At 39.5% G+C, this 27979-nt stretch overlaps 1 protein-coding gene across 1 annotated transcript in view; it reads right to left on the bottom strand.

The window, feature by feature from the left end:
• Window positions 1-841: 841 nt before the first annotated feature.
• The window catches only part of LOC145469696 (bifunctional glutamate/proline--tRNA ligase-like), a 28159-nt gene continuing 1021 nt past the window's right edge, over window positions 842-27979 (bottom strand). The window contains exons 2-36 of the mRNA XM_081453478.1: window positions 27146-27230; window positions 26188-26287; window positions 25373-25529; window positions 24115-24263; window positions 23216-23304; window positions 22606-22732; window positions 21986-22178; window positions 20919-21090; window positions 19997-20121; window positions 19290-19398; window positions 18976-19060; window positions 17947-18006; window positions 17704-17814; window positions 16917-17053; window positions 16678-16732; window positions 15990-16142; window positions 15546-15658; window positions 15305-15395; window positions 11987-12187; window positions 9866-10089; window positions 9569-9626; window positions 9103-9196; window positions 8382-8497; window positions 7715-7787; window positions 7209-7288; window positions 6988-7089; window positions 5857-6012; window positions 5455-5535; window positions 5014-5133; window positions 4225-4398; window positions 3789-3872; window positions 3254-3330; window positions 2776-2854; window positions 2271-2335; window positions 842-1679 (exon numbers count right to left, since the gene is read on the bottom strand). Of these exons, the coding sequence (XP_081309604.1) occupies window positions 1523-1679; window positions 2271-2335; window positions 2776-2854; window positions 3254-3330; window positions 3789-3872; window positions 4225-4398; window positions 5014-5133; window positions 5455-5535; window positions 5857-6012; window positions 6988-7089; window positions 7209-7288; window positions 7715-7787; window positions 8382-8497; window positions 9103-9196; window positions 9569-9626; window positions 9866-10089; window positions 11987-12187; window positions 15305-15395; window positions 15546-15658; window positions 15990-16142; window positions 16678-16732; window positions 16917-17053; window positions 17704-17814; window positions 17947-18006; window positions 18976-19060; window positions 19290-19398; window positions 19997-20121; window positions 20919-21090; window positions 21986-22178; window positions 22606-22732; window positions 23216-23304; window positions 24115-24263; window positions 25373-25529; window positions 26188-26287; window positions 27146-27230 (4052 nt within the window). The 3' untranslated portion in view covers window positions 842-1522. The remainder of the gene's footprint in view (window positions 1680-2270; window positions 2336-2775; window positions 2855-3253; window positions 3331-3788; window positions 3873-4224; window positions 4399-5013; window positions 5134-5454; window positions 5536-5856; window positions 6013-6987; window positions 7090-7208; window positions 7289-7714; window positions 7788-8381; window positions 8498-9102; window positions 9197-9568; window positions 9627-9865; window positions 10090-11986; window positions 12188-15304; window positions 15396-15545; window positions 15659-15989; window positions 16143-16677; window positions 16733-16916; window positions 17054-17703; window positions 17815-17946; window positions 18007-18975; window positions 19061-19289; window positions 19399-19996; window positions 20122-20918; window positions 21091-21985; window positions 22179-22605; window positions 22733-23215; window positions 23305-24114; window positions 24264-25372; window positions 25530-26187; window positions 26288-27145; window positions 27231-27979) is intronic.

Raw genomic sequence — 27979 nt, 5'->3', positions numbered from 1 at the left:
TTTGCGTTGCGTGACTTGAAAATGGCGGCCAGAAAAGACTGTCGCGTAGGTCAAAAGACGAATTATCGCTTTAGTTTTTGTTAAATAAACGGTGCTTGCACTAGAAGAAGCATTTATTTCAATGTGTCGGAGCACTAGAGTAAAAATGTTCGTTTCAATAGCAAAACTCAAGGACGGATGTTTTTGTTATTTTACGGTCGCCATGTTTGTGCCCCTCCGAAGGGCACAAACATGGCGTCTCCATACAAAGCTCTATAAATTTGGATGACACGCTTCTGCGAATAACGGGCGAATGAACAACAGCAGAAACCTGATTCTTGGCGAGGTTGTTTATATAGCAATCATCTATCATATCCTAGATTCTTGAATTTATTTATTGAATGGTTACGATTTTTAGTTTTGATCACATGACTGGTGAAAACCAAGAATACAAGTTTGTCCCACGTCGTGAACATATTCTACAAACCCTTTCTGGTTGTATGAACGCACAGAGATTAAAACAAGAAAGACAACAACTCACCAAGAAATGGCATCAAGGCAACGCGAAAACTTTGAGCATGCCGCGTTCAAAATCACCGCCATTTTTGCACTTTTTAGCGTCAGCGGCTTAGCAACGCCGGCCCCTAGATACTTCATGTATCGTTATTATAGTGTATATTTATAGCACTTTGCCAAAGACATTCTTATCTTCACCCAGACGTGGAGCGGCACAGCCTCCTGTTTCCAAGCAAAGTTTGATTCAGTGATACAGCTCTTTTCATTTACCGTTCTATTCGGCCCTAGCTTTGAGGGATCGTACGAAGCAAAGTAACAGTGTCCCCGAGAAAATCTGAACAACCTACAATCTTAAAACCCAATACAAGGACAGCTGTGTTGTCAAATATTTATTACGGCCTTTGGCTTCAGTGTAATCTTACACGTTAATATTTAGTCAATTCTGATGTAGTGCTATTGTCTGAAAAAGTTTAGGAAGTAAAAAAAATACCTAAATACAGTTCTACAGCAAAACTCGGGTTAAGTTCTAGTTTACTATGAGTTTCAAGTAATGCAGTTTAAGACCTCGTGTAAAGCCGCGATGCGAAATCAAAATACAATCATCGGTTGCGTTTCGCCGCACTTGTCATTGGTCACGTGCTTCTCCCACGTTTCCCGCGTTTTCAAACGGTTGCACATTTCCCCGCGCTTGAAGGCGGTTACACGTTTTCCTTTCTTTGACACCCGTTACATGTTTTCCCGCGTTTGACAATAGCTACGTCTTCCCGCACACGCCAACGGTTTTTTGCGCTTGTTTTGGCCTACAAATCTGTTTGATTTGCTGCATTATTTGAAACCCCTAGAGATTAATTTTGATTTTCGCAGTATTTTTAAGGAATGCAGAAACTTCACCAACATAGCTGGCAATTTGCCATGTTGTATAATTTATTCTCTCTCACGTCGAGAGAGACAGAGACATCGAAATAACGATTGAATTTGATTTCACAAGATTGTAGAGGAAACTCAGTCTGGTCCAGCTGGAATAGATTCAATAACTTCTGCCAAACAGCGTGAAAAACTTGGCTGCCTGGCCGCATTCCGGGTACACGCACTTCGTGTCAGCGGTGATCTCCATGGGCTGGTCAAACGGAATACACAAACTCTTTGCTCCCATTGATGGCGCTCCAGGTTCCAAATCTTGGTCCCTAACGAAAAAGGAAACAAAAACCCAAACGCTCACGAAAATATCCAGTTAAACCTATCTATAAGGGCCAGATTGGGAGCACAATTAACAGGGCGCTCTGACTGAAAAGATCATTTTAGGAAATTTGCAGTGACACAGGAAGTGTAGAAGGCAGATCGAGGCACGGTAAAACGGACAAATCCTGGTCGTTCTTTATAAAGAGAGGGCATAATTCGAATTTCAACTGCATTCGATAACAAAAATCTTTTTTTTCTTCCAATATCACACACCACAATTAATAGTACTATGACTTCCTTATAATTCTTATTTTCCAGTCACCGTGACGGTGTTTCCACATCTGATCTTAACTGGTATAGATTTCTACGACTTTGTTAGTACATTTTCTCCTTAGTTTGGTTTTCTTATATTAGTTTTCATTGACAAGATATATCAAGACAGTGTTTGACCACATTCTGGAACACCTTGAATTTCGTCAAAACTGAATGCTCCGCTACGTGTAGTATTTTCAGCTCTCTTCCTGGTGTTTGGAAATGCGGTCAAACACGATCACTGATTTCGTGTTTAATACGTTACATAAAACTTAATGCAATACCTCGCACTGTCCTTCTTGATCTTGCCCTCACAATCACCATCGCCACAAAACGGTGCTTGGATTATCTGAAATGACCAGAAACTTATCAAAAATAATAATGTTAAAAAATAACATTTTTCGTGGACAATGCTGAGATATAAGGACAGTGGAAAAAGGAGTGCAGAGAAGAGGCGTGGGCCGGCCAGGCACGTGACACAAGACAGGGCTGGTTGGAGCCTTATACGTCTCCTGGAACAGAGAGAACTAACTAACGTACTAAATTACAAGATGAAAAAGGAAACGTACCAGCACAAAGGCTTACAAACGTTTCAGCCTTTAAGCTTGAAATATCAACTCTCGATACAAGAGGCCATTCATATATCGTACGGAAAGTTCTGAGAATTTGGTAGCACATCAAGACAATAACCTCTACTTGATGAGATTCCTTTTTCTCATCTGTCTTCTTGGCAATGTGTCGATATCGTAAGGAGAAATTTACTACCACATCGTGCTATCAAGAACAAACCTTCTGTTTATCCAACATTGAGTTAAATTCTGACCACGTGTGAGCTACAGCAAGATTTGCGTCAAGATCTTTCTTGGCTCTGCGCATGAACGGGGACAAAATGAAAATATATAAAATCAGGAAGAATAGCAAGCTAAGATTATGCGTAGTGGCAGAAGTATAAACTGCAGTTAAAATACGAAGCAAACGAAAATTAATGATCTTCGGTTCGCATAAACAATTTAAGTTTGCTTTTGTTTAAGTTTGTTTGTTTGTTTGTTTCTTTCTCTCTTTCCGCGCCAAAAGCCAATTGACCAATATGATAACACATTGCAAAGCAATCTAGTCCCAAGACCCCGCACGTCTTCGGTCAGCAGTGGCCGAACGCGCAATGATCTCTTTGCTATGACCAAAAGCATCGCAGCCTCAGAAAACGAGATTGACTCCGAAAAATATTTCATTATGAGTCACTGACATTACGAGCTTACGTTATATATACCTGTCATACATATCAGCCTGAACACGCTCTAACATTTCCGGTATGTACTTCTCTATACCAGCTTGCTTGATAGTTTGCTGTCAGTGAAAGAAAGCACAAGGAGTCAAACTATCAAAATAATTTTAGAAAGAAAATTCCAGCAAGTTAATGTAAAGTAATCAAAGAAGTTGCGAGGCAACCATACGAGACCACGTACCTACATGTAGTTTGGTACCGGTTTTATCAAATTTGAACCCACTGGAATGATACAGAAGTATGTATGTAGCTGACGAGATTTAAGCTTTCGGCAACTGTTATCCGCGTTTGGCCATGGTTTACGGACTTCACTAGAATCCCGATTTTTTGAAACTCATAGGGAAACGAATTTTGGTTCAAGTCATCGGGGGTTCGAGAAATCGAGGGTTCGAAAGCTTCGATAAACTAGTCGAGATTCTACTGTACTTTGCCTTGTACGGATCACAAACACGAAACTTTATCGTCACAGGCTAAAAAGAATTAAAGGACGAAACTCGCAAAGAATGCATCTTACACTGACCTTGTCTCCATTATCTCTTCGCACAACAACCGCCTGTTCCGCTTTCAAGTCACGAGGTCCAACTTCAATACGAAGAGGCACGCCCTGTACAGAGATGGTAACAAATACAGCCAACGTTAGAAACTAAAGACATCCTTCTTCTCGAAAGGTACATGTAGGTAGGTAAAGTCTGCCTTCGAGCCAAGTGGCCTATCAGGCCAGCGCCTATCTCTGGTTTCTGCAGCATGAAGCGACTTTGATTATTTCTACTCCCACCTGGATGGGATTCTAGTCCATTGCAGAGTTACTCCCAGCATTAAATTTGCCGGTACCCATTTATACATCTGGGTAGAGAGAGGGACTGTGAGAGTATAAAGTGTCTTGCCCTAGAACACAACACAATGTCCCCGGCTAGGGCTCGAACCTTTCAAGAAAGGGTGAACTTAAAACAGAATACCTTTAATTCCCAGTGATTGAATTTCCAGCCGGGCGAATAGTTATCTCTATAGTCTCCCTTAGCTCGTATTCCAGCAGCTTTGAGTCTGTCCTCCAACTCTTTACATTTGTCTAAGAGCCTGTTCTTTTCGGTTTCTGGCAGTGTTGCTGTCAATCCACACGGAACGATTACAGCCTGTAGAAAGCACAGAAGAAAGTTCTTAAAGGGCGGAATGTAACCTTTCTTTAGAGGTTAACCTTTAGCTGAATGGGGTGAAAGGACAAAAATTGAAGCCTAAACCCCATCCTGCTGAGAACACCTTACTTGGCCCAGCAAGCATATTCTATTCAACTGTCTACTGATGTACATTGTAGTCCTAATTTTGACCTTCCCTACTGATGCTATACTCCAAATTTCCAATAGTTTGAATGTAAACTGACAGCTGGTATCGTTTCGCTTGCCTGCCGGATTAATTCGTTAAACAGATCTTCCTTGTTTCGTTCACACCTTTAAGATTATTAATATAAACTACAGTTGCAACTTTATGATCTTTTAAAAGCGATGTTGAATCTGGCAACAAGCAACAACAAACACTAACTTGAACAAAGCTAGTGCTAACCAAAGCACTTGGCTTTTCAATGCAATGGAACCTGTTTTCGATGCTTTATTCAAAGGGCCACAAATCACCTTGTTTATAATTGTAATCAGCTTAAATACCGCTGTTGAAAACTAATCAACAACTGTTATTATTTTGCAGAAGTTTTATGTGTGATGTACATTATAGGGTTTGGTCAGGGCCAGTTACAGTACCTGAATAGAAGCCACTCGAGGAGGCAGTACAAGTCCTCTATTATCACCGTGAACCATCACCATTACACCTACTGTTCGTGTGGTAAGACCCCAGGAATTCTGATGCACAAATCTTTTCTCCTGCAAATGGAATACAAAAGAATAAATAAAGCACGTACGCGCGTTTTTAACGCACCCTTAACTCGAAGGAAAAGGCCAGTGCGTTTTCTTCAACGCAAACAAAGCACAAGCCCAGCTCAAACAAAACCACACAAAGCGAAATTCAAATCAAAACAGAGCAGTACTGTACAGTGTAACCTCAGGAAAACGAAGGGCCAAGGGACTGGGGTTCTTTTCCATACGTTTTACTATTTCGTCGAGGTCTTCATTATATAGAGGTTCGTTAACTCGAGGTTCCACTGTACATCATTGCACTCCTGGTAGAACTAAGGTGCAGCTTACCTGTATCGTTGGGTCAGGATCCTCAAACACAATTTCGAACATCTTGGAGAAATTCTGTCCGAGATGGTGAGATGTAGCACCCTAAAATGAAAAATCACCACACTAGCTTCAAATCACGTTATTTATGAAACTGCTCAAGTGTTGGTTTTTATCAAATCTATCACATTGATAAACACACAGATTCTTCATGATTAGCCTTGTAAAATCTCAAAACTGAACCCCTTTACAAAATACTTTGTATGAACTAAAACACTTCATTTCATTTGAGAAAAGAATAGTTCACTTTCTGAACTTGGAAACTAATTATCAGGCAGATCTGAGACAGTCATGGGACATCAATAAATAGGGAAAAAAGGTATAGGGTAACCCCCAGGGAATGGTCACACATGTACATGAACACACCTGAATTCCTCGTCCACTGGCTGAAATGTATATTTCAACTGTGGTGGTGAAGTCACCACCCGCAAATTTTTCCTTCTCGGTTTTCTTTCCCTTTATTACTGGAATGGCCAGAAGATCTGTGTAAACTTGACGATAAAGATCTAAAATGGTGTAAACCTGTACAAAAAGAGGTCAACAAAGTAAAAACAGCGTTCAAGTACAAATAATCATTCTATACATGTAATCATTTAAAAATAACCTGGTTTGGATCAATTTAACTAATAAATAAATAGAAAAAAATATAAAAAAAAAAACAAGAAAGAAAAACAATCACTAAAATTACACATGTATCAAATCACTAATTAAAAGTAGTACAGTATTTTATATTTAAAATCTTGGTTTTGCCTTCATGAGCCATTGTTCAATGTCTCTCACTTGATTAAAAGCAAATTAACATCTTCAAAGTACTGTGTGATGAATTATATGTTTAAGTATTTTGAGTAATATTTACTTTCATGATAGTAGTGTAAAAGCAAACTAATTGCTTATTATTCTACAGTTACATGTAAACACAGCTTTCTAATCATACTCCGTGCTTGGGCAAATGCAACCTTAAAATTATCAGTCTCCTGTGTGGCATTGTGTGGATATTTGAGCAACTGTCTGGGGAGAAGATTTGCATGCTGATCAAAATAATGGCTGCATACATGTACAGTAGGAGGTTAAGGGCCTGTTTACAAGGAGGGAGGGTTACCCTAGCAAGCGGGTTAACCCTAGCTGGGGGGCAAAAGATAGCCCAGGTTTACTAGCAAAATTTCACAGGTAGGGTAACCCTACAACCCGGAACAACTTAATACACGGTTACACTCAAAGCGGCTGGAAACAATTAGAAAGTTAACCCAGGTAGGCGGGTTAACCCTACTCAGAGTGTTTACAAGGGGAGAAGTTAACCCACCTGCCAGGGGAACCCTAGTCTGCAGATAGGGTAACCCACCTACCTGGGTAACCATAGCTGCCTTGTAAGCACGATGAAGAAAAAAAGAGGAAATGTGTGAGTGCTAGGGTGACCCACTTGCTGGGGTAACCCTCCCTCCTTGTAAACAGGCCCTAAAAGATTCAGTGTTGAGTGTTAAATAAGCTCTTAAGACTTACTTCATCAACTGCTTCATCATAAGTGGCAAAAGCTGAATGACCTTCCTGCCAGAGGAATTCACGAGTTCTAAGGAAAGGCTGAGGATGTTTAAATTCCCATCTCTAAGAACAAAAAGCAACAAAAATTACATAAAATGAAAGTTGCAACTTTCATAAAACAAACAACACATCTGGAAGAAAACGAGAAGTTCAGGAAGTTATAAGCAGGTTCTTCTACAAACCACAACATTATTCCACTGATTGAGTTTTAAGGGAAGATCTCTGTGTGACTTGATCCATTTTGCATATGCTGGATACATAACTGTGCAAATTGAAAACACAAATAAAGGGAGAATAAAGATATGGTAAGCTTTATTCCTAGCGACCACAATCAGATAGATAATGCTGGTGCTCACAGCTAATCCACTTTCTACCCCACCCACCCCCCCCCCCACCCCCTCCCTCTCTAACAGTTTTCAGGTTGCCAATTTGCAAGCTTAGCTACAGTAGATACCCAATACACCGCCCTAGCTTAATTTGCTCTATCTTGCCAACCAGCACAATGTGATGGCCATAAACAGAGTGCAAGACAAAAAGTCTCCAACTGACTGGCAATTTACTGTCAAGAAAAGATTTAGGAAAATAATGTTCTATACAATACTTGTAATTCAACATTTCACTACCTGTTACAGTAGTCTAGCATGATGTCCTACTTCTATCTGTACGTGGACATGCAAGTTCAGCTTACCTGTCTCACTTGTCGGCCTGATCGCTATTGGTTCTGCTAATTCAGACTGGCCCGATTTTGTTACCCAGGCAACCTACATGTAAACAACAACAGTCAACAAATTGCATTCTGACAACTTGAGTAGAAGAAAACATCCATGTCTATAGCAGTGATCCAATGCATTATCCTTAAAACATTCCCCACTGTAACAGTTCAGGAATGTTATGAGAGCAAAGAATAACTTAAGTCGTAGTCCAAGTAATGGGAAGGTAAGGTCAGGTAAAGTCTGCATATGAGCCAAGTGGCCCATCAGGCTGGCACTTATCCCGGTTTGAGTAGCACAAAGTAACTTCTATTTCTACTCCCCCCTGGATGGGATACTAGTTCATCACAGGATTGCCCCCAGCATTCAGTTTGCCTGGGTCAGGCACTGTGAGAGTAAAGTGTCTTGCCCAAGAACACAACACAATGTCCCTGGCCAGGGCTCGAACCTGGAATGCTCGATCCAGAGATGAGCGCACTAACCATGAGGCCACATAATTTGCATCCCAACAAGTGATGGGAAGGGTAATGACTATTTTAGATTACTTCAAACCTTGTAGACTTGATACTTAGATGGAATATTTAAGATTGTACTGTAAGTTAATGATTACTATTGTTGTACTTAAATGATTTTTGTTATATGTACCTCTGGTGCAAAGTCTGCTATATGGGTCTTTTCCTTCTCCAGCGCAGCCTGAGACACAAACATTGGAAAATAAACATTCTCTACTCCAAGCTTTTTTATTTCCCCATCAAAGAAATCTGCAAGGAAAAAAGGCAATAAAAATTTTTTATAAGAACGTATCAAATCTACCACAGTGACTGTTAACAGTCTTTAAATTTTCATAATTACTGTATATTACTGCAACCTCTAACTACTTCTGATCACAGTTTTGCACACATCACAAAATATCAATAAATTCACAATTTGTTTTATTTAAAATTTAAGGTCGTTTCCACTGCCAATGATAATGTCAATTTTGAATACGACCAGCCTGACAAAAACTCATGGTTTGACTGAGGGGGTTACTGAGCGGCCATCATCTCGGAGTTTCATGATTTAACTTTGGGCAAAATCTGTTCATCAGCAAAAATAATTAAAACTAGCATAAATTATAAATACATGCCTGTCAAGATAGACACTTAAAATTCTGGACCAAAAATGTGCTTTGGTTGAAAATGTTATTTGTGAGTGCCATATACCCCAAGTCCAACCTGGGTACAAGTGTAAGCAAAAAATATGTAGAGCTCTACTAAAATTTTGGCACATCACTCATGCAGACCCTCACAAGACATAGGATTTTTCTTGAGAGCATTGTTGATAGTACTAAAAATTGTGTAACCATTCATTCTTTTTAAATGTGTACCTTTTATACGCTCCCATATGGCATATGACCAAGGCCTTAGAATATAGCATCCGCTAACGTCATAGTATTCGATCATCTCCGACTTTGTAATGATCTGGAAATAGTTATAAGTCATCAGATGACGTATCAAAATTAATAATTTTATTTTTCACTACCAAATTAACAATGCCTGAGTGGTATCTCCTTCCTCATTGCACTGTCACACAGGTGATGATAATAAAGGAAATCACCAACTGGGACTGATGAAACACTTAATTCTCAGTCGTGAGAATAAATATTACAAGAAATCTATGGTGATGGGTTAGGAGAATATTAAATATTTTGAAACTTACATGTACATGTATGTTCACATGAAAAGTACTGAAGATTAGAATAACATACATGTATACATGTAAACTTTTACTTAGTGCTCTAGATGCAAGATATAATTATTGGAGGCCTACTGACAATAAAGACATAACCCTACCTGTGAAAACCAGTCACTTAGATTTTCCTCTTTTCTAGCCTGCATACCCAACAAGGTCCTGTAAATCGGCAAATCAAAATGGTTTTGTAAGCCAATCAGCAAACGAGCTTTTTGATAGAATGCTAGTAGATTTATATTACATGTTGAACTTGATAGAAATACAGTTAGTATGTTTTCTTTCAAAGAATCTACATGTAAAGAATCTACATGTAAAGGCTCAACTGCCATCAAGGACTTGGAATCTATTCTTTCACCCATACTTGTGGCAACTTACTAAATACAGTTACATGTACTTACACTTTCTTAGCCCCACTTTCTGTATCACCATTCTCAACATTTGTCGGCTCCACTTTTTTCTCCTCCTTCTTCGAAGGTTTAGCATTTTTCTTGTCATTTTCTTTTCCAGCTTCTTTCTTTTTGTCTTTCTTTCCTTTCCCACCTCCAGCAAGATCTTCTCCTGTCAAGTTCTTGTAGTCTGCTTTTAGTCTCAAAAGCTCTGCAACTGCTGCGTCAACTTCCTCCTAAAGAAAATAATTAAGCCATGATTTCAGAAAAGTGTATCATTAGCAATTCTTGTTACCAAACTGCCCTTCTGTGTGTTACAGATGACCTGTTGCTGGCAATGGATAACAAAAAAGTGTCTGTTGTAGTGTTACTGGACATGTCAAAGGCCTTCGACAGCATTTCACATACTGTTCTATTGCAGAAACTGCAAGCACTTGGTGTCTCCTCTCCAAGCTTGGACTGGTTTCACAGCTATCTTACGGGCCGCTGCCAACGAGTTCGCATCCATGACACTGTTTCCGACCTACTTCCGTTGAAATATGGTGTCCCCCAGGGATCAATTCTGGGACCAGTTCTGTTCACTATTTACGTAAATGACCTGTTGTCTGTCCCTCTACACTGCAAATCTGCCTGCTATGTTGACGATAACAAACTCTATTTATCTTTTCCTTCAACTAATACAACTACTGCAATCGACAACTTGAATGAGGATCTAAAAAATATCTGTGTCTGGTGCTGCAAAAATTCTCTTCTAATTAACCCGGACAAAACCAAAGTTCTGTTTATTGGTGTGCCGCAACTTCTCCGCCAATTGCCTGCAGTACCTGTCTTAATGCTTGGAAAAGAAATCAATCCCGTCATTGTCGCCAAAGACCTTGGTCTTTATCTTGATCAATCTTTAACTTACAGCGATCACGTAACAAAAACAGCTTCTAACTGCATGCACAAACTGATAGAAATAAACAGGATAAAGCATTTATTGGATAAGAAGACATTGCTTCTACTTATGGATTCTTTTATCTTCAGTAAGCTGTTTTACTGTTCTACAGTCTGGTCGAACACAAGCAAGTCTAACATCGAGAAATTACAGTTGGTGCAAAATTTTGCTGCACGTATTGTATTGGGACTGCGTAAGTACGACCATATCTCACAAGGCATCAAATCCTTGAATTGGCTGCAGGTCAGCGATAGACTCTACATAAATGACGCTGTGATGACTTTCAAATGTATTCATAATCTTGTTCCAGACTACTTGATTGATAAATTCATTTTCCGATCTCAAATCGCTACAAGAAACACCAGACAGAGTAATGACTTAAACATTCCACGTTGCCGATTGGCTACCGGACAAAGATCATTTGCATATTGCGGAGCAAAAATCTGGAATGAGCTAAGTGATGATTTGAAAAGTTTACCTTCTGTGAAAGCTTTTAAGGGACACTTGACCAAACATATTTTAAATGTTAATAATGTAAATTCTTAATATTCAGTTTTAAACTTTGTAAATTTTTAAATCTTTATACTGTAATTAATTTTAGACTCCTTACCCAGTTTGTTTACTCATTTTAGTTGACGTATTTTTATCTTTTTTATTCCTTTTGTAACTGAAAAGCCCCTTTGGAGAGTTGCAAATAAAGTATGTATATATGTATGTATGTATGTACCTTCCTATTTTTAATTACAGGTCAGGAAATTGCTATACATGTATATATAATAATTTATTTTTAGTTATGAACATTCTGTTAGAAATTCCCAAGGGTTCTTAGAACCTTGTTGAGTCTGACCAGAGCAACTAAAACTAGTTCTTGACTTTGGTTTGAATTCAATTCCACAGTTGAACCTCTGTTAATAGACACATCTTGCACACCAATAGTGCCCATAGAAAGTCATTTAGTCTTAAAACCATCCACAAACTCCAGTTTTTTACCACCTATAAGCAAGAACGTCTCTCTAATTCAAGAAGTTTCACATCCCTAAGCAAGTCCACTCATGAGAGGTTTGAACCTGCTAAATTCAGCTCACTGCTTTGTGTTTTCCTAATAACTGAACATGATATAGTTATTCACTGCATAGATATATCACGACAACGTGTATATCCCCGCATTTATATGTATATTGAAAAAAGCTCCATACCTTTGCTGCCCCACTTGTTTTGAGGGTACGAACTTTATCCCCTTGGACAGTGATTTCTCCTTTAAGTTTTTCAACTTGTTCAGGTGATACAACAGGTTTGGCAACATCTGTTCCATTCATGACTGGTGCGCTGGTTTTTGATCCTTTATCTTTCTTTTTATTCTCGCTTTTCTTTTCACCTTTTTTGTGGCCTCCTGCTTCCTGTGTACCAGACATGACATGGGACAAAATTATGCTTAGAACTTTGAAAACAATGATCGATCTTAAGTGGTTGAAATAATGTCATGTACAGTTGAGTTTGTGTCTATTTGGTCTGCAAACACCAACAATTTGGAGAGGCTGTCTATGGCGGATATTTTCTCATTGGATGGATTTGAAGTCTACAGTAGCCACTAACTAGTCTATGAGAATAAAGTGATTTCTGAATAACTGACAAAGAAAAAAAAATTCAAACAAATATGCAAATATACAAACAATAATAAAACAAAAATAATGGATGAGCAACTTAAATATCCATTGACCTTAGAGCCTTTGTATCAAAATTTAATCACAGAATAACACAATTTTGTTCAGTGATTGTCATGCCTTGATGGTAGGGATGTGTACTGTATCGCAGATTGATCAACCTGTTTTATGGCAATCATTTAAAATAACACCGTGCAAAGGAATAAAAAAAAAGGAGATAACATTTGGGAAGTAAATGAAGAATAAATGAATTAAAATTGATGGGAAAATGTTGTTAGTGTCGGGTTTAAAGTTTTACGATTCTATTCCATGTTGCAATCGAGAAGCCGACAGCTTTATATTAGCTTAATTATTTTAGCATAATAAAATCGATTCGAAGAGTTGATTGTAGTCTATGATTGTAGCATATCCAATGTCACGTAACTGGGAGTGGAAGGGGTGAAAGAATATTGATAAATTGTTAGTGACAATACCATATTGTGTCCTTGAGACTTGACATCTACAAACATCTACAGAATTCTGAGCACTGCTGTTCCTTACGTCCTAACAGTTAATGTTTGCATATACATGTACATCAAGCCGGAACTTCCAGCTCAAGATAAAAGCTTTTGCATATCCTCTGGGAAAACCCCTCCATTAATCTTTGTAATTCTCGTGCTTGCTTCTGTTGTTTGCACACATACTAATTAGCATTTACTACTTACTTATAATTATTCAAACTCGAATCTCTTGACATGTCACTTTCGGACTGACGAAGTCTGCCACAAAAAAGTTTGTGTAAATGTAAAGCCGGTAATTAAAAATTGTCGAGCTGTATCAGTGTCCGACAATAAAATTTTAAATCAAAATTTAACGTGCTCACAGAATTCATTAAACGACTGACGGCCAATAATCCTATAATCTGGGAGGGGAAACAAATTATTCTTCAAAATTCCAGCCATAAAATCAAAGTGGAATTGACGGAGGTGAATCATGGACAATTTGGTTAAAATTACGAATTATCAGCACACGATAACAACAAAACTAAACATAACAATATTTGTAAATCATATTTTTTAAACAATCGATGAAACACTCGTTAGTTTACATGGTAACGAGAACAAAACGACGTTCTGCAAATGTTCGCGTTCTCTGGAGACAAAGTACTTATTTCCGAATCACGCGATGGAAACAATGATCACCGTTCTGTAGCGCCGAGAATTTTGTCAAAGCGAGTCCGTATCGCAACAGAACGGTTATTTCAACATCAGGCGGGCATTTAAGCATTCCTGAACTCTGGATAACGTACAATACTGTTCAAAATGTTGCTTTAGCAAGAGAAAATTAACTAAATAACACAGGAAATACCTTTTGAGTCGACAAACCCGCGTGAAAACTTCCACGTGGATACACCAAACAAAAAGTAGATTCCAGTCCTTTTGGGCCAGACCGCAGAACCGGAAGTCTTTGGAACGCCTGATTGAAAGTCCACCGGAAGTTTTACTTTCCGCCAAAATAAGTTTCAGGGGAACCGTCGAACGAAACGCTTGCATTTAGATTCAAGTTTATTCCGCCTCATGATACGGAAATATCTTCGTTTATTCACAGAGGTGCCCGTATTACGGAAATGAAATGACTGTAAAGAAAGGTTCGACGACTTTTCAGCAATTTTATTTCTAACATGTCACGCTTGAACTTCCTCCAATATCAGAAACAGCGACGCGAGGTTTTGAAAGAAGCGACATTTCTTCATCTCCCCAAACTAGCCCTACGCCGTAAAAAGGCTCTCTAAAAAGAAGCACAGAGAAAGAAAAAGAACTAAGGGGGAATAAAGTGAGAAAAACTTAAGAGCCGTTTTATAGGAAAGACTAGGCTTCGCTACAAAAATCCGAGCTTCTTTTGTAGATTTTTAGACGCTGAAAAGATTTTTAGAAAGTCTGGAAGTTTTCAGAGAAATTTAGCAAGTTCAAGGATTTTTAGAGTTTTTAGAGCCAAAAAAAGGCTGTAGAAGCATTTTGGCAAGCTTTAAAAGAGTACGGTGGTATCTCCTATCATGTCCGCTGATTAAGGGGAATTCATCACGTCCTAATAAGTTAAAATGAAAACATATCATTGGCTTTGTTTAACCTTTAGTTTATTTTGACCCTTGATGAGATTTTCAGACGCATTCTCGAGATTTGACGGAAAATTCTTTGATATTTTTCGTTAAAAATTTTGAGATTTTTAGCAAAAAAGAAAAAGAAAATGAGAGTTTCAGAATCATTTCTGAGATTTTTTGAACTTTTCTGGAGATAATCCGGATGGATTTTTTGGCGAATAGTTAGGCCTAGGAAAGACCGATAGAAAAACCCAATTTGCTCAGCATTATTTTTGCAACATTTTCGACTTTTAGAGGGACATGTCAGACACCAAAGAAGGCGAGGAAGTGACAACATAAGGTCGAAGACGGTCCAAATTTGACAAGCTTGTGGTGCGTGTGGTTCACCTTGGAGCCAAATGTAGAACTGGGTCATATATCATTAAATGAACGAGCCTTTCTTCTCATTTGTTTGAATCACGCTCGGGGACTGATATTTTCAATCTCCAGCGTTCTTGACAAATGAATATGTCATCTTTATCATTTATTTACTGAGCTGACAGTTTATCACCTTTTATCATTTATCACACACGCGATGCTTTCGACATTGCTGATCCTAGCAGTAATCAGGACGTGTGTCACATATGAACCAAGTAAATGGCCTGGCTTACTAAAAATCGTCCACTGCTCAGTAGCAAGAGACCATCATTTTCTCTTGTCAGTAGTTGTTCAATCGATGGATCCGTGGACCTGAATGAAAGTGAAATAATGCAGTACTCTAATAGCGACATGCTCACCTTAGTCTTGGCTCCTCCAGTCGGCGAGGGCTTCGTGTGGCCATCAGGAACAGAGAAAAGGATACATGGACTCTCGCGGCCTGTGTACCGGCTAAAAACGAGTAGAAAAGCATCAACATTAATTTTACTTTCTTCTCACAAACAATTATACCCGCTGGTTGATCATTTACGTTGTTCTCATCACCTGTCAGCTTGAACCTATATTGATCCTGTATGGAGAAATTCAATTTCGATCACAAACCTTGGTGGCTCGTAGGGTTGGTCACAAATAAAGTATCCTCGACGCTGGAGTTGAATTATGTCTCCTTTCTGAATTGAGGCCAAGGCAGGATCCCCCAACATTTCTGTTTCATGCTATGAATCGCAAGAAAAAGGTGAGATTAAATAGAGTTTTAACTCACGTGGCCAGCTGCCGTGCAAATTTATCGGAACAAAAGAGGTAAGGCGCTTTCCATTCACCCAAAAAAAAAAAAATGCGAAAATTTTAAAACGGGGACAAATGGCACGGAAAGTTCCTGGGAAAGTTTCCAGTGATTACATAAATAAAGAGTTCAACTGCGATAGAATTGGCTTGTGACACCAACCATTGCGCGGGGAGTATTGCTTCAGTTGAGTGGATTTGAAGTTTGGACTAAAGTGTCAAATTCTACCGTTATATTACTCTACCATGAACTTCAGGTCTCACCTTAGAATCCTTGTTAATGTAGTCTTTGAAGTCATCGTTCTTCGTGAGCACTGGCTTAGAAATGACGTCATCAAATTGGACCGCGATTGTTGGGAGCAGCGGTGCTTTGGCGGACTCTGCTATCCATGTTAACTTGGTGGTCTTCTTGAAATCCTGCGAGGGAAAAATTAAGATGACACTTGTATCTTCAAAAAGGTGAGGATTACACGTAATAATGAAGAAGGTCCTTAAAGAGGAAGGAGGTGGCCTCATAGTCAGTACGCTCGCTTCTTGATCGAGATGTACGGGTTAATTCGAGCCCTGGCCGAGGACATTGTGTTGTGTTCTTGGGCAAGACTCAACTCTTACAGTACCTCTCTCCACCCAGGTGTATAAATGGTTGCCGGCGAATTCTGCGATTGACTAGCATCCCATCCAAGGGGGAGTAGAAACACTCTTAGTCGCTTCATGCTACAGAAACCGGAGATGAGCACCGCCCTGATGGGACACTTTGCTTGTATGCAAACTTTACTTTTACCTCAATAAAGTACTTGGTCGTATTGAGTCTAGCCAGTCAGATTGGCCGACAGTCGCCGATGAGAGGTGACTGTATTCCCAAAGTTCCAATGACAGCTAAATTGCAACCGATTCAACAGACAAAAAAATTGTATTGAAGGGCCGAACTAAAACTGCTAAACTTGTGTTCTACCTTGTTGTCGAGATGTAGCTGTGCTTCCATTGATGTGATACCTCCTGAAGGGGCCCTGCAAAAAGCAAAACAACAATATAACCATTCTTTACGCTGTGAAAAAAATGCCCTCAAAACGAAAACTCAAAATAACAAACAAGAACAAACATGGTTAAGATTCGGAAAGATTGAGAAGGATTACGAAAACTTTTAGCTACATGATGTTTCATTCAAGATGCGTGGTCCGTGACGCTACTTACTTGTTGATCTTTGTGATCTTGACGTTACCCCAGTTCATGAGCGTGACCATCTCACCCTCGGATAGCGTGACAGCATCCTCTCCTTCAATGAAAACTTTAGGGCCATACCATACTTCCTTGTTACCTACACTGGGATTCTGTTGAATGGACAGATACGCAAACTGTCAGGCACGGACTAGGGGGGTGGTACTCGAAGAGAGAGAGTAAAGGTAGTCCAAATCAAAACCGTTTATTACCCTAAACAAAATTAATATAAATAAAGGAATTTACTCGTCAGCTCAGAGAGGAACTTGAAATAATTCACCGATGATATTCACGTTCTCTAAAGAACGCAGAATTTGGTTATTTCTGGTTATTGTTTTGCAGAGTAAGATGGAGAAAACGTAGTTTCATGTGTAGGGCACACGAAGAGCCATTGTACTGTATAAGGCGAGAAATTGCGCTGACGGACATCGCGTTGAAATTGTACTTAAATAGCACTGAAATCGCACGGAGAAAGCAATGAAATTGCACTCAAAAACGTAATGAAAACGCGCTGAAAATCTTAACATCACTCAGCGAGATCACAGCAAAATCGCAGTGTAATCGATCGTGCTAAAATTGCAGTGCAATCGAGCTAAATCGCAATGAAGTCGCGTCAAAATCGCGCAGAAATCACGGCAAAAAATCGAGGCTAGTTCAGACGCGCGATTAAGCGCAACAAAAGTCTCACACGTTGACACAAAATTCCTCGTGTAAACGCGTCGTTCGACATTTCAGCGATAGGTAGTAGCAAGGGCGAACAAACCTTGGGATGTAACGGACACTCTTTCATTTCTTCTTCTGCCTCAGGAATAAAGACGGGTACAACCTCGTTCTTCAGAAGAGCTGTGTATCTTGGAGCGATGGGATCAATGACCTATAGAAACAAGGAGGTTTACAGAAACACGACAACTTGGCTGGGGGTGTAGCAAAACATATTCAGTGCTTTTAGTTTGTACTAATGTTTTCCTACACTGTTGTGATATTATAAAGTGAATATGTCTCAAACCTTTTTGTTGAGAGCCCAGATTTTATCCCATTCCATGTGAACATTTGCTTTTGATGAACCCTAAAATAACGACAAAAATTCAAAATCAGTTTTTAGTGCATTTTTTTATGCAACGAAATGCACGTCATTGGAACTGACTGGAGAGGACCCGAATTGCAAAATTCGTATTAAAAAGTTCAAGTCTGCTCTAATCCCAGCAACTGGAGCTGCCAGAACGCAGTCAGGGCTATGCTCTAGAAGCGCCCAGGTGCCACAGGTAACTTACTTTTACCTTTGGGCGGCTGGAAAAACGCACTTTTTTCCGGCATATACGCTGAAGTGCCGGGCACCCAGGATTTTATGGTTAGGAACCTTTGGGCTCCTCGAAATTTTTTTTAGACCACAGCCTGGTAAAGCTCATTAATCGCAAGTCCCGTTGTCTATAACACAAAGCGACTACACCACATCAGCATACAGCTATTTCGAGAAACGCTGCCCTACGAAAGAGTAAAACCGTCCGCGAAAAAGCCGAGAAGTGTTATCGGTAGTTGTTTAGCATAAAATTACTGAATGATTGAAGTTCGTGGGACGTGTTTCACCGCCGACAGAAGAAAAAAAAAACATGCGTAACTTTATTTATTACCTTTTCTCGTTCATTTGGGTTTAAACGCCGTGAACTTTGATAAAGCAATGGGAAAATGCGAGTACCCAAAATACCTTTCGGTATAACGTGTATGATTCTGCACCTTGGTTGGACAACCTTTCTCGAAAACCGCTGTATTTCCCTCTCTTGAAGGAGCTAGGTCACGGCATTTTGGGCTATTTTGGCCATTTACAAAATTACCTTTACGGTGAAGGAAACCAGAAAATGGTAGTTAACTTAGATAGAAAAACACCAAAGAGGTAATAATAAACCATAAAGGAACAAAGATGGTCAAAGATGGAGAAGATTAACACGGATTACAAACGACGAGCTTGAAAAAAACTTTTCAACATGCGAAGTCGTGACCTAGCTCCTTTGAGTGTTTAAGAACTGTACTCAAAATGTACCTGTAATACGATAAATTCTCTTAATCCCTCCACTGTCATTCCTCGCCTGAACACTCCGCGAACAGTTGGAAATCTTGGATCGTCCCTAAAGATGATTAAACCATTAAAAAGAAACTTCCAAATCTACGATCGCACAAAAGTACATTTTATTGCCGCCAGAGGCAACTGTGGGGAATGGCCTTTGGAAACAGGACAAGACCTTTTAGTGCACAACATTGCAGTCTATTTACAACGCTATACTGCCTTTTTAGGTTTGTTTTGTTTGTTTGTTTGTCTGTTTTTGTTTTTTTATTTTTGCTTTGCGTTAGACTCACCATCCTTCAACGTAGCCTTGATCAACAAGATGAGTCAGCTTCCTCTTTGACATCACTGTGTTCTGCAGAGTGAGTCGGCTGAATTCATAGATATGTGGCTTTCTGATACCTATGAATATATTTAACAATTAGATGAGCTGAGATATCTACCGCGTGATACTTAACGAAGGTACAGCCTGAGTCAACTATCACGCATAGAAATCGAGACCGAATAAACTAATTGTTTTAGTATAAACAACAAGACAGGTTCACACACTTCGAAAACGCAAAGAAGCGGCCGCCATTTTGTTAACAAGCGCACACTGCTAGGCTACTCACTATCTACAACAGAATAGATAGTGAGTGTCGTGGCCAATCAAAGAACAGCATTCGTGATAGAACGCAAATAGATTTATCACGTAGAGCTTAGCAGTACGATTTTAACTTCCCGGGCATACGAATAAAAATTGCCCTTCTTTGAGTTATTTTGGCTGCGTACAGAATTACCTTTAAATTGAAGGAAATCTGAAGTAATTAGTTTCCTAAGAAAGAAAAACACCAAAGAGCTAATGATAAACTATAATGGAACAAGGATGGCTAAGGATGGAGAAGATTACCACGGATTACAAACGACGAATTTGAAAAATTTAGACTAAACCTGTCGAGATGCGCAAACTATGACGTAGCTCCTTTAAAATTGATACAGATCCAGGGAAGGTAAGTTTTACCTAATTGTTCAATAAACCAGTAATACTGCGGATCCCGGTCATGGTACTCTGTGGTCCTCAGAGCGTGTGTGACCCCCTCGATGCTATCCACAATAGGACAGGCAAAATCATACGTGGGGTATACCCTGTTGATAAAATAATAAGGTCATTAGTTCACCAGTCTTGGAGCAAGGGCCTGTTACTAGTTTTATAGGCTACAACAACTTACCCCTCCCTGAGAAGAGACCATATTCGTATTCTCGGTATTGGACTGGAACTAGCTTACAATCGAGGCTAATGCGGGGAGTCTTTTCAAATGCAAATGACATTAAATCTATTTTTAATGATATATATGATAAGATCTTTCCAATGACATACAGATTAGAGTGACTGGGTCAATTAAGCGTGAAATATGCACGGAAATGCTTAGAAATTTGAGTGAAAAACTCGGAGCGAAATTTCCCTCAACTACACTTGGCAACTCCGTAGTAAGAATTTCACGTCTCGATGATGCTTTCGCGGGAAAGTTGAACTGGAAACCAGTAGAAGCTCAATCACTGCAGCAAAGAGATAAGAAAAGTAGGAAAAAGGAAAAGCAGAAAAAAAAATAATAAAAAAAGCCCAACGAGTCGACGTAGGTTACTCTCTCATCCAAAATTTTGATTTGTGCACATGCCAGAGCAAAAATCTCATAAAACGCGATGCTAGTGAAAAGAAAGGCATGCGGTAATGTTGCAAATGTCTTTTGGAGCAGATTGGAGCTAATTTAGCTCATATATCCGTGCTGAAAATGTCAAATAGGTCTAAAAAATGCGTTTTTACCAAAAAAAAAATCCGGGAGTCGATTGGTTAAACACAGTACACTAGACAAAAAACAAGATCTACGCGCACTGGCTGAAATATTAGGTGCAGATGAAAGAGAAAGCAAACATGGCGGACATACTTGTATTTCAATCCAGTTCGCACATGTTCCTCAGGTTTACACCGGTAAATTGTCGGATCTCTTAAGCAGCCATTCTCCGACTGGTAGTCAAGCTTGGCTCTGAGAGCAAATCTCTGACCATACTCAGTTCCGTTCTTCATCTCTTCCCAGACTTCGAGGTTTTTCTCAACAGCTGAGGAAACAAAATGGACGTTTGCAGTATTGTGAAAGAACGAACGACGGGGGTTTAATGTAAGTACATTAAAAATCTTTGACACAACGTTACATTTACATGTAAGTCAAACAGAATGATGACTGGAAGGTTGGCCATCAAAGTATTAACAACCAACAACAAGAAAGGAATTCACAGGCGTTCACGGTTGCTGTTTAAATATCATCTTCCCAGTGATTTCAATTTTTTTCAAGTTAGCGCGAAGGAATAGTCTACTCTGACAGGTTTGAGAAAAATTCCTAGCGTCAAACAACTGTGTTCAAGTTGTGCACCAAAATCAAAGAAGCTCGTTGTCACAAGGCAAACTTAGAAGTTCAAGGTAACCAAATTTTGCCTCGGTGAATTTGGGCCGAGAAACTTTCTTGTGCTTTAACCTGTAAAATGGTTTGTGAGTTTTTAGTTCTAATGAATGTATTCCCTCGTTTTCTGACGTAGTGACTGAGTTATTACAAGTGACTGTATGCACCCAATCTAACCTTTGCAAGTTGTTAACCATTTTGACACAACAGAGAGACAACTCTCTGTAGCGGAAAAGACTTTGTCCGAATCGAATTCTGCTTGTACGAGAAAATAAGAAAAATACCACCAGGCCGTTACGTACCTCAAGTAGTGTATCAACTAGAATTCGCTCCATATAGGAAACTAGCGGGCTTTGGAGGTATTAAAAAGTTTTATACTGCACTGTAAATATTTCGGACGCTTAAAAATTTCGGACGGTTTTATCATCCGACACGTTTTTATCCGAAAGTAAAATCGTCCGAATTTTTTGGCATGTGGTGTAGATGATTAAAACATACTTCTTTTCCAACGAAACACACAGCTGAAAATGATACATTTGTATATGTAGCAAACTCACAGTTGTCTCGGTTAGCAGATTTGATGCGTTGTTCCCTCTCCTCTTTCATCTTGTCTCCTGGAGTGTCGTCCGCATAAGCTTTCCCTTCGCGGATCATTTTCTCGGCATACATCATGATCGTGTCAAAGTGGTCTGAGGTGTGTGTGAACTGGTCTGGTTCGACTTTAAGCATTTTGAGATCCTCAAGGATGACCTTATCAAAAAAAAAAAAAAAAGTAACATACGCCCTATATTCAATTATCTTGGATCAATTCTCAGTAAACGCGCACGCAAGTTAAGTGTTTATTTACGTTTAAACTCAATTTTCCGCCTAAATATGAAGGAAAAAATCCTACTTAAATTAACAACAAGCTGCTTTCTTTTGTGCAATGGTTAGTGCGCTCGTCCCTGGATCGAGCGGTCCGGGTTCGAGCCCTGGCAAGGGACACTGTGTTGTGTTGTTGGGGAAACCTAACAAATTCCGGGGGAGTGACCTGCGATGGATTAGCATCCCGTCCAGGGGGAGCAGAATTACTCCTAGCCGCTTCATGCGGGATAAGCTTCAGCAGCTACGAACCGGTCTGGCTCAAAGGCTTCACCTTACGATACTGCATAGAAATAGAGTGCACGTGTTAACGCACCTTCTCAAATTCAGCATTCTCCTTAGCTGGATTAGTGTCATCGAATCTCATGATCATTTTGCCGTCGTACATGTTCTTGTAATACTGATTCAACAGAGCAGCCTTGGCATGACCGATGTGGAGATACCTGAAGTATAAACACATTTATTTTATCAGCAAGCGTTCATTGCCAGATAAAACAAGCTACAGGCAAGAGCTTGTGGGGTCTGTGGCTATAAAAATGGCAGAAACAGCCAACCCTGATCCAAGACACTCTCTCCTAGGCCTCCACTGTCAGCAAAGGAGAGAGGACCTGGAATCGAGGTTGAAAAACAGCAGTCATGTATTAACCATTATTTAAAAAAACTGGATCATGGGATAATGCAATTCAAGAGTTTTCATTGGCCATCATGGTATACCACCATGATGGCCGTACGTTTTTGGGGTGTTTTATTTTTTATTCTATTTTTGATTAGTTTTCTATATGTATATATATAATTAAAAATAATAATTATTATTCCACTCATGCTTGTCAGATATGAGATGATTCTAGCCAACTCAGCACTATGCACCTCATTGACTATCTACCATCTGATGTCCAACACACGTTTGAGGAATAATTGATTATTACCCGCTAGCTTCAGGTGGAAATCGTGTAACAACATTTCCTTGGGACGCTCCTGGCAGATTGACGTACTTGCCCTCAGACTTCATCTTTGTCTAAACAACAGCAAAAGGAACATTACTCGTACAATGAAAAGTAGGCATAGAGAATCAATGAAAACGTCACATGACTATTAGATGTCAAGTATCTGGTTAAGTTTGGGTGAATCGTATATGTAACTCATTCAAACTTTCGTGAAAGTGGAACTTTGAGATCAGCATGTACAGCTTACAGGTCAATTAATACAGTATTACACTGTGCTTACATGCTGTGCATCACAGTATCTAAGGCAAACAGGTGTCCGTTCAAGATGAGACTATTTAAAGTCAATCCGCAGGATTTTGTGTTTCAATTCTGTCGAGAGGCAATAAATGAGATACATTTGGACATCTCATTGTCACAGGAGTCTTTTGTAATCACTACCAGAAAAATGACTCCAAGAATAACCGTCAATATTATTTTAATTTCTCACACACCACTGATTAGCCATGTCAAGCTGACTGCCGCCACCTGATCTTTATTGTAAAATCAAAGCTGTAATACAAATAGCATTACGCTTAAGACTGGAAATAACAAACAACGTGCAAGGCTTGTACATTATACTGATATTGTATGACAATCTTTGGTTGGGAGGGTGGGAAAGTCGGCAATGGTGGATGCAACAAAAACAACTATATGTACACACCCCATCGGTCACATGAGTCACCTATACCCAGGCCTCAGCAGTGTGTGAGAAAAACATTTTTCACTTATTTCATTTCACTCAGCCAGTGAAAAATTACTCTTAGTATAATTATCAGTGACACATGAATAATTAATAATTAATAATAATTAACTACTAATAACACCAACGGAAGACCACTCACCCCAAGTTGAGAACTGTCATTTTGTGCTTGACTTGGAAGTTTCTCAGATACATTGCAGAATGGTGATTGTGCCCCGCAGAATGTCAACCAACGTGCGACATGCTCATAAGAGCTCCCTGGCTTTATCAGCTTCTCGATGTTACCACTCACTGCAAGAAATGAGTACTGGTGAATATACATATTAGTTAAGTAAAGGCTATCTATGTGACAAAAGCTGGTTCGGGGTGGGGGGGGGGGGGAATGGTAACTTAACCTGCCATGGACTAGCATATCATCCAGGGGGGTAGAGATACAACTCCAAGTCGCTTCATCCTGTGGAAACTGGGATGCGCTCTGGTTTGTTGGGCCCCTTTAGTGTGTACAGTGTACTTACATGTAAGGGAAAACCTATATACAAGCCATGTCGTTCATCAGACTGGTGGCTACACCCTGTATCTCCAGTTTCGGAGGCATGAAGCAACTAGGAGCATTTAGACTACTTCCCCTGGATGGATGCTTAATGTAGGTGTAGTACATCGCAGTCTCACTCCCCAGTTCAAACTCAAACTGCCCCATCCAGAGTGAAGCATGGTAACTACGCGGCCACTAACACCTTCAGTCTTCACTTTGAGTGCTCATGTTACATTACTGTAGGGAATGTACATGTATATTATACAAGTCATATAATACTTAACTTCATCTTATCAAGACTTTTACAGTTCTCTAATATAATTACATGATGTAGGTAAAACCCAGTTTTAAACTGTGAGCTGTGAAGCTTGTTTGGTGTAAGTGTTGATCCAAAGTGGTCTAGGAAAAAAGCTTGAAGAAGACTGAAATACATAACCCATTCTCTTAAGAGGATATCTGCAGGACCAACTCCAGTTGTTCACCTAAGAGAGGTGACAATTTACACAAACAGTTCACAGTACATGTAATTAAATAATGTGAGATTCAGCTGGGGCCAGCAAGCAAATCTGGTCTGCCTTATACTGGTGTTTGCTTTGAGAGTGTTGACTTATAAATGACAAACCTGTATATAACCGATATTAAAGGCAACAGGCTGTGTCAACAAAGCTGACAGGGCTGTGGTCTAAGAAAAACTATGAGGGGCTTAACCCCGCACTTAAGATAATATGGAAAAAGTAAGTTCTTCCAGTCACCCAAAGGTAAAAGTTAGTCACCCCTGACACAGCTACATTTATATGTAACCAGAGAAGTATTCATTTGCACTTTTCACAGTTCTAAACAATGACTGACTTCCCTAATTATCACAAACCTTTCAATGCTCCCCACACAGCAAAGTCAGCTAATGTCACAGAATGTCCAACAAGGAATGCAACTGGTGCAAGACTCTTATTCAGGCACTGAAGTGCCTTGTTGACATCACTAGCATTCTCCAAAGAGTTCACAGTGAATTCCAGCCAATGATCAACCTGAAAAAATACCAGATCTATATATCTACCTGACTTGTACACTGTACATCTGTCTGCACCACAATCAATGCAACGGTTAATGTTTTCACTGTACAAAAAGCTTATTGGAGACCACAACAAGGCTACAGTGAAAATGTTGTACAATGTACAGTGTATTCAGTACTCAGAGCACGAAATTAAATTTTGAGTTTCTCAGTTCACAAAAGTACACTGGAACCAGACAGAAAAGATCCAGAGCCAGGTGTCTCTATTATGGAGGAGTCCATAATGTAGCGAAAGAGATGCTATCAATTCTACATACATGTAGTTTCTCTGCTAAGACCAAGTCAGCTGCCCATAATATAGGGGAATCCTCATTATTAGAGGTATCTGTAAGGAAAGGTTTGCCTGTGTCAGATAACTGACAGGTGACAGATAGTAGCATGGTCCATATGTACATGCAAGTGTAAGGAAACCAGACAAACAATATAGAGTAATGAAAGTACAGGCTACTCTGCGTATTTTTTTTTCTTAGACCCAGCTGATCAAGTATCCACTTTTTCTCTCAATTCACCCACTGTTACAAACAATCCAAAGTCTGCCCTGATGTACCAGCAGTGTACCTTAATTACCATCAGCTTTAAGAGTAAGCTAGGCTGGTGATAAACACTTTGCTCACCTCAGATGCTTGAAGTGCGTTTTTACCATAGAGACCCAGTGCTGGATAACAACGAGCGAGATATCTTGCTACGGAATGGTCGTTGCTCAGTGTCAGGTCTCTGTAAAAATGCAAAAATATGACAAGTGCTGTACACGTTATTTTAATACTAATTACAACTGTATTTTTTTTTGATCATGCAAAGTCTAACATTTTACATGTAAATCTCAACTGATACATGTAGTTGTGTTTTCCCCCACAGCCATCGATCAGTCGTGTCTTTTTGCCTAAAGTAGAGACCTTTCGGGAAACTATACTTCAAGTCTTGGTCATGCTAGAGAATGGGTCACATCTGTGGGTTATGATTGGTAGATTTTGATCAATTTTGTTTGTTTCTTCTTTTTGTCCACTGAAGTTGTCTGGTTGTCATCCCTCACAGAAGCAAAAACGCCATCATTCTGGGACTTCACAATTTGTTAAAAGCAGCACCATTCTCAAACAGAGTAAAGACATATCTAGCAATAGTTGTATTTACGTCTGGCACGAGCGCAAAAGTGCCAAAAGTGCAAATTTGTCACAAGACTTTTGCCCATGATTGTAGATGTAGAAGAACTCAAGAGGAAAAAGCATAAATGTTATGCTACCACAATAATCAAAGCAATGTAAAGTCCCCTCCCATGTCCCTGCTCTGCCCCTACCCCTCTTACCTTTCCTTCTCTGTAACCTGTTCATAGACTCTATTTTCTCAAATCAAATCCACATACCATGGCTGTCATTAAGTTTTGATTTACCTGTAGCCTTGATCTTTTCACCTGTGGTAAACCCGTTACTTTATCGGGTGAATTCTATGAACAGCAGGCAAGTTCATCCGTAACATCAAGGGCTCGTTGGCAATACTCAGCCGTAAGGGGTGGTAGAGTTACATGTATGGCTCTTATTGCCTGCCCTGCGGGCACGGTGCAATATACTGTGTACTTACTCAGAGATCTTGAGTGCAGTACTGTCACCCCACTCTATCTGAATGGGATTGGTCTCCTTGAGGTGCTCCACTGTAAGAAGAGTCACTGAAAAAAGAGTTATTGTTGCAATCAGTTAATTTAAACAATGTACATTTCACTCTTTTGAGCAACATCAAGTTAGAGTACACTCAGTAATGGTACAATACAAAAATGTTGAATTCAAAATACAAGTAGTTCAATGTAATTTTCAATGATGAAAGCCAGAATGGTGTACATGTACTGTCACCTATTAATTTTGGATGGAATTTATTAGATTTACTCACACAATTAGTCAAAATAATCAAGAGCTAAGTCATCATAATAATTGAATTAGGCACTCTCTTTCAAGTTACAATTAGTCTTGCCCTCTCATTTCACGCAAAATCCGTCACCCCCATTTTCAATATTTTAATTTGCAGAAAGCCTCCCTGGAGAGTACACTGTTTGTAGCTTGGACACTTCAAAGATGTCAAGATAGAGATTGAAATGAAATAAAAGGTGCCTGTCTGGATAAGCCCCATGTCTCCATTAAGTATCTCCTTTTGTGGTATAATAACACATAGCCACGATTTCAGCTGACTCCTTGAGTTGAATACTTCCATCTCTCTCAGTAATGAAGACCTCAAAGGGACTGAAACTCACAGGCTACCATAAGCACCCTAGATTAAACTAAATCTTTTTTATGGTTACCGTATGTAATCAAATATATCATAATGATCAAGATACAATGGAAATGAAACAGGATTCAGAACCACAGAAAGAAGAAAAGTCCTGAAAATCAACTTCTCATCTTGTAGGCTCAACAGAATCATTTT

This window comes from Orbicella franksi, chromosome 15 (genome assembly GCF_964199315.1).
Source record: "Orbicella franksi chromosome 15, jaOrbFran1.1, whole genome shotgun sequence".
Taxonomy (NCBI): domain Eukaryota; kingdom Metazoa; phylum Cnidaria; class Anthozoa; order Scleractinia; family Merulinidae; genus Orbicella; species Orbicella franksi.
Note: the sequence above shows the minus strand (reverse complement) of the source record. Positions and strands in the feature narration are given on the sequence as shown.